General features: G+C 42.8%; 1 protein-coding gene across 7 annotated transcripts in view; it reads left to right on the forward strand.

The window, feature by feature from the left end:
* The window catches only part of CHD6 (chromodomain helicase DNA binding protein 6), a 105016-nt gene that overhangs the window by 29359 nt on the left and 61431 nt on the right, over window positions 1–14226 (forward strand). For 6 of the 7 annotated variants that reach the window (XM_082228613.1, XM_082228616.1, XM_082228617.1 and 3 more), the window contains exons 2-3: window positions 8564–8693; window positions 9594–9649. In XM_082228613.1, the coding sequence (XP_082084739.1) occupies window positions 9617–9649 (33 nt within the window). In that variant the 5' untranslated portion in view covers window positions 8564–8693; window positions 9594–9616. Of the gene's footprint in view, window positions 1–8563; window positions 8694–9593; window positions 9650–11106; window positions 11159–14226 lie in introns of all 7 variants that reach the window. The other variant, XM_082228618.1, reaches the window with a different exon arrangement.

Raw genomic sequence — 14226 nt, forward strand, 5'->3', positions numbered from 1 at the left:
AGCTGTACGGTTATTTTCTGTTGTTGTTGTTGTTCCATATGTATGTTTTGAAAACACTATAAACAAAGATTAAATATAAGTCACAGTTATTTGACAATAATTGACCTTGTATTTTTGATACATCGGTCAGATGCCCAAGTCGTATGTTTCCTGTTCAGCATAATGCACTGGCATAGATGCCATATATTCACTGGGTGCAAAATGAGTCTGCTTGGATTTTGGGGCGGCATGGAAGGTGGTCGGGACATTTAATGCCTATATTTTACCAGTTCCACTGGGAATTGGTAGATTTCAGGGCCCAGTTTAAAGTGCTAGTATTGATCTTTAAAGCCGTAAAACGTTTGTGGCCAGTTAATCTGACTGACTATCTTCACCAATATGAACCCACCCATGCAGTTACAAAGCTTTAACGTCCCGCTTTGTAAAATTTAGATTGGCGGGCATAAAAGGCACAGCTCTTTCAGAGGCAGCCTCTCCTCCGTGAAATTCCTTCCCAACACATCTGTGTGTATGACCCATCAGTACAGGATTTTAAAGGGATCTTAAATACCCACTTATTGCAAGCTGCTTTTTCATAAAGATTTTATGAGCTGCTGAAATTGTTTGAAATTGTTCTAGCTGATTTATAACGGCACATTGCTGGCCTACATATTGGTTTAAAGTACTGTGTCAAACAGGTGCTTTTAATGAAAGGTGATATTGTATGATTATTTTATGTAAGCTGCTTTTTAAGGGCTTTGCTAAAAATATTTAAGTAAAATAAATAAATAAAAACCCAGCCAGTCATGCTTTGGAAGTATGCTTTCTGTTCCTCTGTATGGAATCTGCTTGCTCTCTGCACTCTGTTGTCCTTTCTTGCTTTTGTATGTTGCCTGCCTTGGGAGCTGTTGTCTTTCACGTGTTGCTTCACCCTGTAGAGACCATGTCTTTTCCCATCTCTCTTTCCATCTGCACTTTTGCGTCATGAAATGTTAAGGGATAGAGAACTAGCATGAAACTACTTGTGCCCATTAACTGCTGTCCTCTTCCCCTGGTATTTGCACTATTGCTGTCAAGATTGTGTGTGTCAGATGTTGTAAGGCCTCCCATAAATCCACTCTGGAGAGCCCCCAGAACAGTGTGGGGGGCGAGGAGGTGGAAGATTGTAACTGACAAGCTGAAATTCTTACACTGACGAAACAATTGTATTAATGCGACACTGAGTTCCACCCAATTATTTTTTCTCACATGCTCCTTCTCCTGGTGAATATTTGCATGGAACCCTCCCCCTAAGTGATGAGGAAGAATAAATAAATTTGGGCCAGCCAGACGACATCACCACCACAACATTTATATCCCATCTTTACCCAAGGGAGCTCAAGGCAGCACATATGGTTCCCCCATCGCCATTTTATATTCGCAACAAATGGCTGGCCCAAGGTCATTGAGTAAGATTCATGGCTGAATGGGAATTTGAACATGAGTCTCTCAGAGCCTAGTCCAGCACTCTGAACCACTAAACCGTGGGTGGGATTCACCTAATCACTCCTTTTAGCAGAAGCCCTGTGCAATGCTTTCTGCTTGTACAACAGGGATTTCCTTCTTTCTTCCTCTTTCACCCTCTAAGACTGGGTGGGAGTCAGAAGAACCCCGAGAACAGTATTCAGTGAGAGGAGAGAAGACCATTCCATTTGGAAGGCTCCAATGCCTGTAATGATTGGAAGTGTGCGATATTGAATTCTACCTTATGAGCCTTACCATTAGAACAAGTTCCATATGTCTCATCATCAGGTGACTGCTCAAACCACGTGATGTTGAGAAAACAGGCAGGGAGATCGGTTTTTGAATCTACTCTTGGGAGCTGAGGGCTGTGCCTAGATTCAGCAAGTAGCAAGTATCTTGTGGAAAGTTTTTAAACCAGCCTTCTCTACCCACTCACCCACTCTGGTGAGTAACTCTGCAGTAACAACATGGGGTTGTTGTTTTTTTGTAGCTGGGAAGAACAGTTTTCTTCACAAGAGTAGCTTGCCTCAAGCTAGAAATAACTGTTTGCCGTTTAGAAGAACGATATGCACTCCCTGCTCCGGGTTGCAGACATGCCACTCTCTACCATGTGACTCAGCAGAGTGTGTTGACTAGTTATGGATCCTTCACCTGAATATGCTTTCTTCTGGTGTCCTCTCCTGCATCATAGTTCCGTGAGCTTGGCCTTCCTTTTTGCTTGGCCTTCCTTTTTACTCAGGATAACCTTCCCTGCAAACTTGAGCTTCGTCTACCAGGTGACCCAGTTTGTACACTGAGGACTATTGCAGGCACATACTAGGAGGGATCGCCACTAAGTTCCAGATTTTATTAACAAATTCACATGATCGTATAGTGGATCCAGTTGGAGCCCATTCAGGGGTGTGGGTGGCCATAGCATAATCTGGACCTGGAGGGTTTGAGTAGGTATCTTGGTCATGAAGTACCAGTAAGCAAGGCAGTACAGCTTTGTTGACGAGAGAAAGGCAGAAGGCCAGCAGTCCAGGGGTTTTATGCTACCAGGTGGCTGATACTACATGTACCTCCTCCTTTCTGTATCTGAAGAAGGCTCTGAGGCTTTAGCACACACAGCTTATAGCAGCGTTTCAGGCTGGGTCCAGCCTAAGGCCTTCAGGCTTCTGCTTCAAGCCCCAGAGTCCCTGAGGTTATCTTGCACCTTAAAGATCTAGCTCTACTTTTAGAAATCTGCGGTGGACAAATTAACAGACTGTTGCTGTGATGTGAATACATAATAGCATACAGACAAGCTGCTAGTACCAAGATTAGTACTGTAGTACTGCTAGCACAATTGTGATTTCAACTGCAATGCAGAAGTTGTTTATGCATCTTTTTGCTTGTTTGTTTTTGCAAATCTGTCCTCGTGGGTCTGAATGAGTCACTTTTCATAGCTGAAAAGTACATGATGGGTAAGAGATATTTGTCAACTTCTGATTGAAATCTGCTGCCGACGGTCCAGCAAAACTTGGCTGTGGTTATACAGTGGAGCATTTGTGGTCCTTGCATTTCTTACTCTGTCAGCTGTGTAGCTTGAGGCTACCATGGATAGTATCTGTTCTAAAGTAGATTGAAGTGGATTTTGTGGATTCGGTAACAGCTTTTCTCCTGTATGTGTTATGTGTCTCTGAGAATTCCCAGGAGAACCCAGACGGAAAGGATGCATAATTGGAACTTGATTTTGTTTCAGCCTCGTTGGAGGAATGTGTCACACTTGGGAAAATGAAAATAAATCAAAGAGAGCAGGGTAATAGGCAGATGCTTCAATCCCAGCAATGGTACTAGCAGAGAGTCGGCTACTTAGAACAGCCTCAGTGATGATTCAGTTGCCCAGTCTGATAGTCTCACCTGTTAGGAAATGTTTATTTCTGGCTGTGTTGAATGTAGCTTGATGCTCTTGCTTCTGCTTATGGGATGATTTTGCATCTTGATAAGGAATATCAATAGTATTTTGAGTTAACATAAAAACCATCATGGAATGAAGCATAAAACCTGTCCATTTCTAATAATTGGCAATGAAGTTCAAGTTAAACAGTCGAAACACTTACGTGGTACACCAGCAAAAACATCCTTATCTTCATGAGAAAACTGCAGCTCCATTAGAAAATTAGGCAGCCTCGTTTGAGATTAAACAGAGATTTTAATCTCTGGATATTTAATGCAGAAGCGGGGATGTTGGCATATCTGCTTGTCAAAGTGTACAGGTGGATCTTAAATTGGGATGCTGGGAGGTTTTGCACACAGGAATAGTGCAGTAAAGGAACAAAATCTGGCAGCTTTTTTTAAGGCTAGAGGAGAGGCACATGCTTAGTGGTGATGGGAAAATTCATGTCCCTCATGAGATGGCCTGCCAAAGTGCCACTGTGAAAGTACACCATTGGTTATTGGAGGTCAAAAAAGGGTTTGGGGCACAAAGAAAAACCTGCTTTGTAGGAATGTAGCCTTTATCCCCATCAAAGCAACAACATGGAGGCACAAATGAATAGGTTGTAAAGCAAGATGAGTTAGGAAGAAACATGCAGAAAAAAATAGTACTGATGATAGATGAAGAATAATAAGAAAGGAGATATACAACTGGGACTTAAGCTCCTGGACAGTAAGAAGGTATTGTGGCAAGTAAAGCTGCATAACAAATGAAGCATTGCTCAAGTGGTGTGCCATGATTTTTGCAAATATATTCCTTTTTCTCCAGCACTGTGCTCAGTTCTGCTAGTTTACAGCAGAAGGCAGCTGTGCACAGTACTGATGGGTAGGCATCTGAGAAATCTTACATGTTTGTGTGGTTTTAGTTAAGGTGATAAATTAACTTTACATTGCATAAATGTACAAATAATACTTTAAAAATGGCTAACACGTGGTTTGGATGCAGCTACTCTATTCTGCAAGAGTGGAGTTACCTATTGATATGTTCTGCCCTCTGAGACTTAATGGAATCTGATGGCTTCCTGAATCCTGGGAGGGATTTTCTAGCTGACATGGCTAAAGCTCAAGTCTCACTTGTGGAATGGTGAGATGCGCAGAGCCGTTGAGACAATTGCTCCTATCTCTGTGGAGTGTGTATGTTAACATGGTACTCTAGTGACCAGCATGTGACGAAACAAGAGGGTCAGCATCTAGAGCTCAGGTGACATACATCTCAGTATAGACGTGGTTGCACCATCAGGACTACCATGTGGTAGTGAAGAAAGCTTGCTTCTCTGCCACCGTCACATCAGTCTGGCAGATGAATGAGGTTTCGTCATTCAAGAGAGCATTGCTCTGACGTCTCTGGAGACCTGCTGTAACAACTTTACAAGGCACTTTAGAGACAAAAGTGTTCAGATTTGGACAGTGGTGGTGTCCAGTGCACTGTCCATTTCATTTGTACTGGATCACTTTCAATTATTGTGGCCTGAGGATGTGACCAGCTGCTTGAAAAATTGTATCTGGCCACCTGCCCCCTTGACCCTTCCCCATTTTGGCTTCTTAGAACTTATCACGCTAATCATCTGCAGTGGCTTCCAGTTCACTTCCTAGCCTAAGTCAGTGTGCAGATCTTGTTGTTTAAAGCCTAAAAAGCTTGAGACAATTTTACCTGATGGATCTCCTCCTCCTGTACTAAATTGAATATTGAGAGGCTCTGCTGAAGGTGCCCCCACCAAGAGAAGTTATGTGGTTAGCTACCAGGTAAAGGGCCTTCTTTGTATTGGCACTTGGTTATAGAATGCCACCCCCAGAGACGATTGCCGGGCACCTTCCTTGTGGTCTTTTCAGTAGCAGGTGAATACATTTGCAATCCACTGATTTTTAGATCTGTTATATGTTTTTGGTGATGCTGTGTGCTGTTTCTACCGCTGGAATTTTTATGCTGTTTTTATTCTGTGGTTTTTTTAATTTTATTTTATTATGACACTGGGTAATATTTTATGTTAGACATACTTAGAGTAAGGTCCATTGAAATTAATGCACTTAAGTGGATTTACTCTAATCAATATTGGATATCACCCACCATTGTTTGGCGACTTACAGATAAAATATTTTGTAATGGGATTCTCATCCTTTTGGCGCTGCGTGCTTGTTGGTAGTTGAGAGAGCATCATCTGCACTTGATGATATGTTAAATTTGCACAGCTGAGGCAGGTTCTTTTACTCTTGATACTTATGAAGGGTGTACTTGAGCTGGTTTGCAAATCATCTCTTGGTTAAAATCTTTGTACCTAATGGATGCAGCAAACTTGAGGCTCTTGGGCTTTAAAATAAGAGGTAAAGTAAATCAACTTTGCTGGGTCGTCCAGCGTTTCTGGGCTGGTGCCATCCTGTGGAGACTGGGTGGCTTTGCAGCCTTGTGCAAGCTTGATTTAGAAAAATAAAAAGATGGAGAGGCTGCCTAATGCTTCCAGGAAGCTGAGACAATCCTCTCCTTGCTCCAGACATGCCTTTCTGGGTTCCCTGACCCCACCTTTCTCTGGCTTTGCTGAGGCGTTATTTCCATAACTGATTCCCCCCTTCCCACTCCACCCAATTAAGATGGCAGTAATGAAGCCCATATTATGCATGCATGGTGGAAATTTGACCTGCAGAAAATTCCCAGCATGCTGTGCTCAACTAGGCTGCTCCTTGTTCTCTGGCTTCTTCCTGCTGCTGTGTTGCTTGCCGTGTTCTTTGTCACATGGCTTTCGCCTCCTAGCTGGGGAGCTACTGTGCGGCTGTAACCACTTTGGAGTAGGAAAGCAAAAGAGACACAAAAGAGATCTCTGCTGCTTATGGGAGCAGCATCAGCCCAGTTTCTCTGCCTGAGCAAAAAATGCTGAGCGTGGTTTAAGCAGGGTTATTCAGAAGGGCATCGATATTGTTCTTCCAGAAGCTGTAATGATCTCCAAATTGAGATTTAATTTTTAGGAAAAAAGAGATTTGTGTTGGATTTATTTATCCACAATAAAAGAAATTAACAAATAATCTGGTGGCCTTAGACTTTTTGGTCTGTTCATCCCTCTGCCCTAGCAATCAACCAGCAACTCTAGCTTTATAGCAGCCAGTTTATTTCATTTAGTTACTGAATATATTTACTGTGGTACCTCAGGTTACAAACACCTCAGGTTACAGACTCTGCTAACCTGGAAGTAGTACCTCAGGTACTTTACCTCAGTAGTACCTCGGGTACTTTACCTCAGGATGAGAACAGAAATCATTAATAATTTTAATAATTTTAACTGATTTTCTTTTCTCATAGCAATTATTCAATATCATCATTTAACATCCATTTTCTGCTTTTCCCCCTCCCTGTTGACTTCCCCCAACTTCCATTTCTGGTTTGTTACATCAAATGTTACATTCTGCTCTTTATACAAAATGATCTGTTATCACTAATTATATTTCTTGTTCTCTGTAAATAAAGTTGTAAATGTTTATTTAAATCCTGCCAACAAGTCCATTTTTGTTGTTGTTTCTGCAAGTATGTTTTAAAGGGTTCCCATTCTTTTCCAAAGTCACTATTGTCCTTTTCATGCAATTTATCCAAATACCACTGTATATCTCACCTTTCCTCCAAGGAGCTCAGTATATACTTCTCCTCTTCCCCATTTTATTCTCATGTTATGCACAGGGCCACAGAGTGAACTTCACTGATGAGTGGGGATTTGAACCCTGATCTTCCAGCTCTTAGTCCATCACTCTAACCACTGCACCACACTGGGTTGCAGTGTGACCCAAGCAATGCCCAACAGTTATCAGTGTATAGGTCATTTCTCATGTAGCTCTATTTTTCTGCTTGTTTGTTCGTTTATTAATACTTACGGTATATTGATTGTTCTTTTTAAAACATACGAACAGGAAGAGGTGCGGAAAGGAGGAAAAAGGGGGCAAGAGAAAAGATACAAATTGGGATGTAATCAGTGCTGTTTTTTCTGGAAAAAAAGTTGGGGGAACTCACCATGAAGTTAGTTTATCACGGTACCAGTCACAGTGGCATTCTACCCAGCAGTGGCTAAATGTAAGATGTGATTAATAAACTCAAGCAGACAGTGATCTGAATTACAGATGGCTCAACTTTATTGACTAGAGATATAGGGGGATTTTTGGTTCAGGCATTGGGCGTATATTCGTTCCTGCTCCCAGCCCCCTGGACAAAAAATAATTATTATTATTTAATTTAAAAATGCTCAAAAATACCCCTGGATTTAATAGTGATCATAAATGCCTCGGGTCATAGCAATTTTTTATATTCAGAGTTTGGAACTATTATTGTTGTTGGGCCTGGGCACAAGAGACAAGGCGTGTAAGCATAGAGTTCTGTGTATACTGCCAAATGTTTCTAAATATGTATTTGTGAGTTGCTCTCTGTCAAAACAGGATCTCCAGTCCATTGAACGATTGAGGATGGAGACTCTTATGAAAAGCCCTGTTCTTTTGCCAGCACTGTGAACTGCACCACCCATTTCAGTACTTGGGAAACTGAAGTGAGCTTGGATTTGGTTTTCACCCATCCAGGGCATCAAGTTCGGAAGGCAAAGTAAATCCCTGTGTTGGAGAGATCAACTCCAGGGCTGACACCAGAGTGGGTGGGCATGGCATTTAGAATTTATTGCTCTGCAGCACAAATTGAAGCAGGGGTGGAGCTATTTGAGGGTTGCTTGCAGTATCTAGCGCATGGCCTCTTTTGCGTCTCAAAGAGGCTGGGCTTCCAGTTGACTGTACTTGTTTATAGTCACCAAACCAACCTTGTCAGTGAAAACCCCCTGCATCCCTTGAAATGATCTCTGGGAAAGTTGGGAGAACCCCCAAAACAGCATGGAGAGGGAGGGTAGAGGGGAATTACTCTGTCTGGCAAGCGGCAATGCTTGCACAAATGGAACATTTGTAATTACGCAATGTTAAATTTCACCCACAGCATACACATAATTGAACTTGGCATATGGCTGATTGTCATGTTTCTCGCCAGTCTTATTTCAACCTTAACTACTACACTACTCTGTCACATGTATTGTTTTGATATTTAATGGATAACATTTATTTCCTAATTGTGCTGCTAGGCTGACTGTGTCTCTTTTGGTTATGTCCCTTCCCCTTCCAGGATACTGAAATGAGAATGGCCTGGCTCTGACCCCAGAGTGTGCACATTCTTCTTTTCCCCGCTTTCCAACTAAAGAAGATCCTTCATCCCTCTCCTCCTCAAAGAAGGCAATGTATTGCTCCTGGAGAAGGTAAATGTGTGTTTCTCAATCTGCATAGGTATGGGAGAGCAGGAAGTGGTCTCCAACTGTTGCCGGACTTTTATAGGGCCATATTTTCAAGTGGGAAAGGATATTTTTAATTGGTAGAGTACTTTCTTTTGTTTCTATAAAGCCCCAGTATTATTATTATTATTATTATTAATAATAATAAATGTTTTGTACCCCACCCATCTGACTACTTTGCATCTCAAAGCAATTGCACACATTGCATAACATCTAATAGTGTTTATACGCAGCTGGTCACTAACCAACTCTCTCCCTCCCTCTTTAGTGTATCTGTATGTTGTGTGCATTAGCTGTGTGCATTACATTTTTTAATGTAGAATTAAATCTTAGACGTATCAATAAGGTGTGTAATGTATGAGGTTCCCAAAGGATCTGAATGGCTAAGGTTTGGAAGACCTCTATTTAACACTCTGAGAAATCCCTGTTTGACATCAATGGGATGGACAGACCCCTGATAAGCCTTCAAGGGGTGGGGAGCTACCATCTTCCATGACCATAGGCAATGCTGACCGGGTCTGGTGGGAGTCCAGTCACATCTGGAGGATGGCAGATTCCCCATCCCCGCTGTAGAGTTATAGGTGTAATGAGGAAGTTTCAAAACTATCTATCTATCTATCTATCTATCTATCTATCTATCTATCTATCTATTGTATGGCTCCTAGTCATGTAAATCAGTGCCACAGGATTATCTGTTTAGACTCCAAAAGGCCCTTCCTTCTTGAGTAATACAGAGTATTTTTGAGCAGGACTTATATCTGAGTGTGTCACTGCTCTTTAGAGAGGGTGTTGTATTAAAAATACTCTACAAGCAGTTCTTGTGTGCTTTCAGTGTTAACATGACCTTTTTGTCTTGTGTTTTTACAGAAGTAATATACACCCCAAATTTGATGATAATGAAAATACAGAAGAAAGAAAAACAGGTTGGCAACCCTTTCCTTTGTCAGTCTCTCTCTCTCTCTCTCTCTCTCTCTCTCTCTCTGTGTGTGTGTGTGTGTGTGTGCAAGGGAGGGAGAGGGAGAAGGAGAAGCATTCCCTAGGGTCCTTTATTCAACTGGATTTGAGGAAGTTGAGTCCTTTTTGCCATATGGTGAAAGGAACCTCCTTAACAACTTTGTTCCTGTGGGCAGCAGAATCCCCAAACCTCTTAATATGAATAGCTTGCTTAAATATATTCCCACTATCATGCAGTTTAAATCCGAGGAAGGGCTATCATAAGATAAACAATTTTTTAAATATAAACGCAAACCCATAATTACAGTTCATTGTTAAATTCCTTACTGTGGTGTGGTGGCTAAGAGAATGAGTTATGAATCAGAAAGTCCCTAGTTCAAATCTTGCCTCTGCCAGGAATCCCATTAGATGACCTTAGACAAGCAATTCCTTCTCAGCCTCAGTCCTCCTTTCTGCAAAACGAGACTAATAATATTGCCTTACCTTACAGCAGGGGTGGGGACCCTTTGGTTCTCCAAATGTTGCTGAACTACAACTCCCATCTTCCCTGGGCGCTGCCCATGCTTGCTGGGACTGATGGGAGTTGTAGTTCAGCAATATCTGGGAGGCCCAAGCTTCCCCACACCTGCCTTGGAGTGTTTTTGTAAGGATTATAACAAGATAATGACAGCTGAGGGCATTGTAGGGGGCTGGACTAGATGACCCTTGGCAGTCCCTTCCAATTCTACAATTCTAAATTCACTTTAAAGACTTACAAGCACTATTCAAATGTTAAGTGTTTTTGTTATGCATAGTAACTTACACTTTGTTCCTATCACAAAAAATGGCACATACATTAATATGTAGGTAGCATGTGGATTTATTTAAATTTGATCAATCTTTTGAAAGCCAAAAATTAACTAAAAATTCTTCGTGCCACTGAAAGGCCATTCCTTCCTCTGTGTGTCTGGATCTATTGCTTTTGCTATGCTGGTGCCATTTAGCAACCAAGTATGCCTGAGAGATTGATGAAGCAGCCGTCATTGTATTTCCTGTAGTAGATAGGTAGCCGTGTTGGTCTGCCATAGTCAAAATGTGTGCATGCATCTGAAGAAGTGTGCATGCACACGAAAGCTCATACCAAGAACTAACTTAGTTGGTCTTTAAGGTGCTACTGGAAGGAATTTTTTTTATTGTATTTCCTGTGTGCGCACACTGGCAAACCTAATTGTGACCTATGTGATAAAGGGAAGGGGCCTGCTTTAATATATGGAAGCATGGAACAAACCAATCTGCTCCGTGCTGTTTTGTCTCCTGCCTTGTTTTAAATGGGGATTTTAAAAGTGAACTTGTTAGAAAGGAATAAATCTTCCCTTCTAAGCCTGTTCTGAAACAAAGTCTTAAAAGTGATGTTGGCCAACAACTCTATCCCTTTCTGATATTTCAGATGTAAGGAACAAAAAGAAACGAAATTCTCACCTGCCGATCCTACTGCTAAGGTTTCTTCCATCATTCTAGTTAACATTGTATCCCAGTTCTTGTCTCCAGAGCAGCACACACATTGCCACTTCCTAGTTGGTCATGTTGTTTTCCTTTGTTCTTTAAGAAACAGCTGTTTTGCTGGTAGCCTTCTCCCTGCCATGCCCTTTTTCACACATTCTGCAAATTGATGCAACTTGCTTCTTCTTTTAATGGATGATAAAATGCCCTTTTCTCATTCTCATAGCATTCGCTTTCTGTATCCAGCACATTGTTATTATTTATGCTGTTGCTACTCTTTAATTTATTACCTGCCCTTCACCCTAAGGTCCCAGGGTGGCTTGCGACATTACAACACAACATTAAAGGTAAAGGTAAAGGTACCCCTGCCCGAACGGGCCAGTCTTGACAGACTCTGGGGTTTGTGCGCCCATCTCACATCTATTGGCCGGGGGCCAGCGCTGTCCGGAGACACTTCCGGGTCACGTGGCCAGCGTGACAACGCTGCTCTGGCGAGCCAGAGCCGCACACGGAACGCCGTTTACCTTCCCGCTGGTAAGCGGTACCTATTTATCTACTTGCCCCCGGGGGTGCTTTCGAACTGCTAGGTTGGCAGGCGCTGGGACCGAGCAGCGGGAGCGCACCCCGCCGCGGGGATTCGAACCGCCGACCTTTCGATCGGCAAGCCCTAGGCGCTGAGGCTTTAGCCCACAGCGCCACCCGCGTCCCAACACAACATTAACAACAGCTTAAAACAACTTACAGTTACAGAAATAAGATAAGATCTGAAGGCAGCCCTGTTTAGGGAAGCTTTTAATGTTTAACAGACTATTGTATTTTAATATTTTGTTGGAAGCTGCCAAGAGTGGCTGGGGAAACCCAGCCAGATGGGCGGGGTATAAATAATAAATTATTATTATTATTATTATTGGTCCTAAAAATATGCACCTCAAACGGTCGACATGCCTAGTTTGCATATCGTTATTTTGCCCAGTTCTGTATTCAGGATTTAGAAAACACAGGGTTTTTTTGGCAGAAACTGAGGGACACAGATACAGGAAATAGTGATAGGAGTGTGCAGGGGTACCCATAATTCAGTGACAGAGCACATGTCCTGTGTGTGTGATGTCTTTGGAGCTTCCACTTAAAAATAATTTGGGCAGGAATTATGGAGAAAACTACTGCATTTTTCGCTCCATAGGGTGCACCGGACCATAAGGCGCACCTAGTTTTTTTTTTTGGGGGGGAGGGAATCAAGAAAAAAAATCTGGATGGATCCCGCTCGCTGCCTTGGCTTTGTTTTTAGCCGTGCGCAACCTCTCCCGGCCGGCTTTGTTCTTAGCTGTGGGGCTGGGGCTGGGGAAGCCCGAGCTTCCCCCGACCCCAGCCCCGAGAACAGGTTGGGGAGCGGCAGCAAGGTTGCGTGCCGCCTTGCCTCCGCTCCCGGAGCTTGCGGGGCTGGCGGGGGAAGCCCGGGTTAAGGGACCACACATTCGCTCCATAAGACGCACAGACATTTCCCCTTAGTTTTTAAGAGGAAAAAAATACGGTACTTATAGAAAGGGACCAGGTAGACAGATACCGTGCTAGACATACAATTGGTCTGATTCACTGTAAAGCCGCAGTAAAACCCCATCATTGGAAACAGTGCCAGCATGTAGGTCTGGCTGTTGCAACTGAATTCTAAAGGACTGCTCTTGCACCCTGTTCACACAAACACACGTTTTGTTTCATTCCAGTGATGTAGTTAGGCAACTTGATGGGCTTAGGGAGGAACCCCTCTGTAGATGGTAATGTATATTGCCCCACTTGCTTCAAAACGTGATAAGCCAGGATGGCTGCATTTGCCCTGCCACCCCAATTCATTCTCCTAAATAGGACCCTTGATATCTGCCCTACAGTCCTCCCTCGATAGCACCACTGCCTAGTTCTTTTTAGCCTTGGAGAGTCTGCTTTGCTGCCTTGGGTGTTTTTCTCCTTGCATGGAGCTGGGATGCCAAGATTTATGCTTTCCCTTGCAAGTCTATTTTTATTGTATCCACATAATGCAAGAAACCATTGGAGCCTCGGCATTTACATTGCCTCCTTCCTCTTACTAATAATTTCTAGTGAGGCTGTTAAGGGGTAGGTATGGTTGGTGGACTGTGAGATGTAGCTCCTCCTTTGTGATCTGCAAGAACTGATGATCCCTGGAAGGGGAAAGGACAGGCAGTCAGAAGGGCTGCTGCTACCTTACAGGGCGAGAAACAGCCACTGGTTGTTTTTTCACCTATGCAGCAGCCAAAACTGACCTCTAATGCTGTGTGTTTCCCATACAGGAAGTCTAGGTGGGAGGCTGGCTGAAAGAAAGGCTCAGCTGGATGTTCTGGATTTGACATGAGAAATATTTTAAGTGATTTTCAAGGGTTTGTGCTGCAGATGAGGTAATATTAGACAGAGGAATCATTGTGTGTCCCCCAACACTCCACCTTCATAATATCAGCATCTTGTCAAAGCTTTTTCTTTCCCCCCACTTTTCCTTCCTCCAGTGCGAGCAAAGGGGGCATTCTTGTTCCACTGGTTTTTCTTCACTTGTTGACTAACTTGAGAGTTTTGGGCTTGAAGGAGGGCAGGGGAGAAAGGAGAGCATTCAGGGCAGCAAAACTGGTTATTCTTCTGGGACTGAAAAAGTCTCCAATTTAACCTGGAGGTATGAAATTAGTAATAATAATAATAATAATAATAATAATAATAATAATAATAAGGCTTGTCCCCTAGATTTGGGGCTAGTGTGGATTTTAGAAGTTGGGGAGGCTGACATAATGTGCAGGGATCAGAAGTGGAATGCTTTATTAAGCTCTGGTCTGCTTTCGCATGTGTAGTTTTTCTGAATAAAACAGCAAATATGGGTAGCTACTTCAGGGCCAAATTACACATTACACAGTAGTGTGTTTGAATAGCAAACTTAGGTCTTGGGCACTCCTTGTTCTTAACAATAAATAGCTGCAGGGTGGTGGTGGGGTCTCCTAATCTGGATCGGGAGGTTGGAGGAGTGTGTGGAAAGGGTTTTTAACCCTTGGTTAGTCTTTAGTGCCCCTGTGCTGTTTGG

Source organism: Podarcis vaucheri, assembly GCF_965113315.1.
Source record: "Podarcis vaucheri genome assembly, chromosome: 6".
Lineage (NCBI taxonomy): Eukaryota > Metazoa > Chordata > Lepidosauria > Squamata > Lacertidae > Podarcis > Podarcis vaucheri.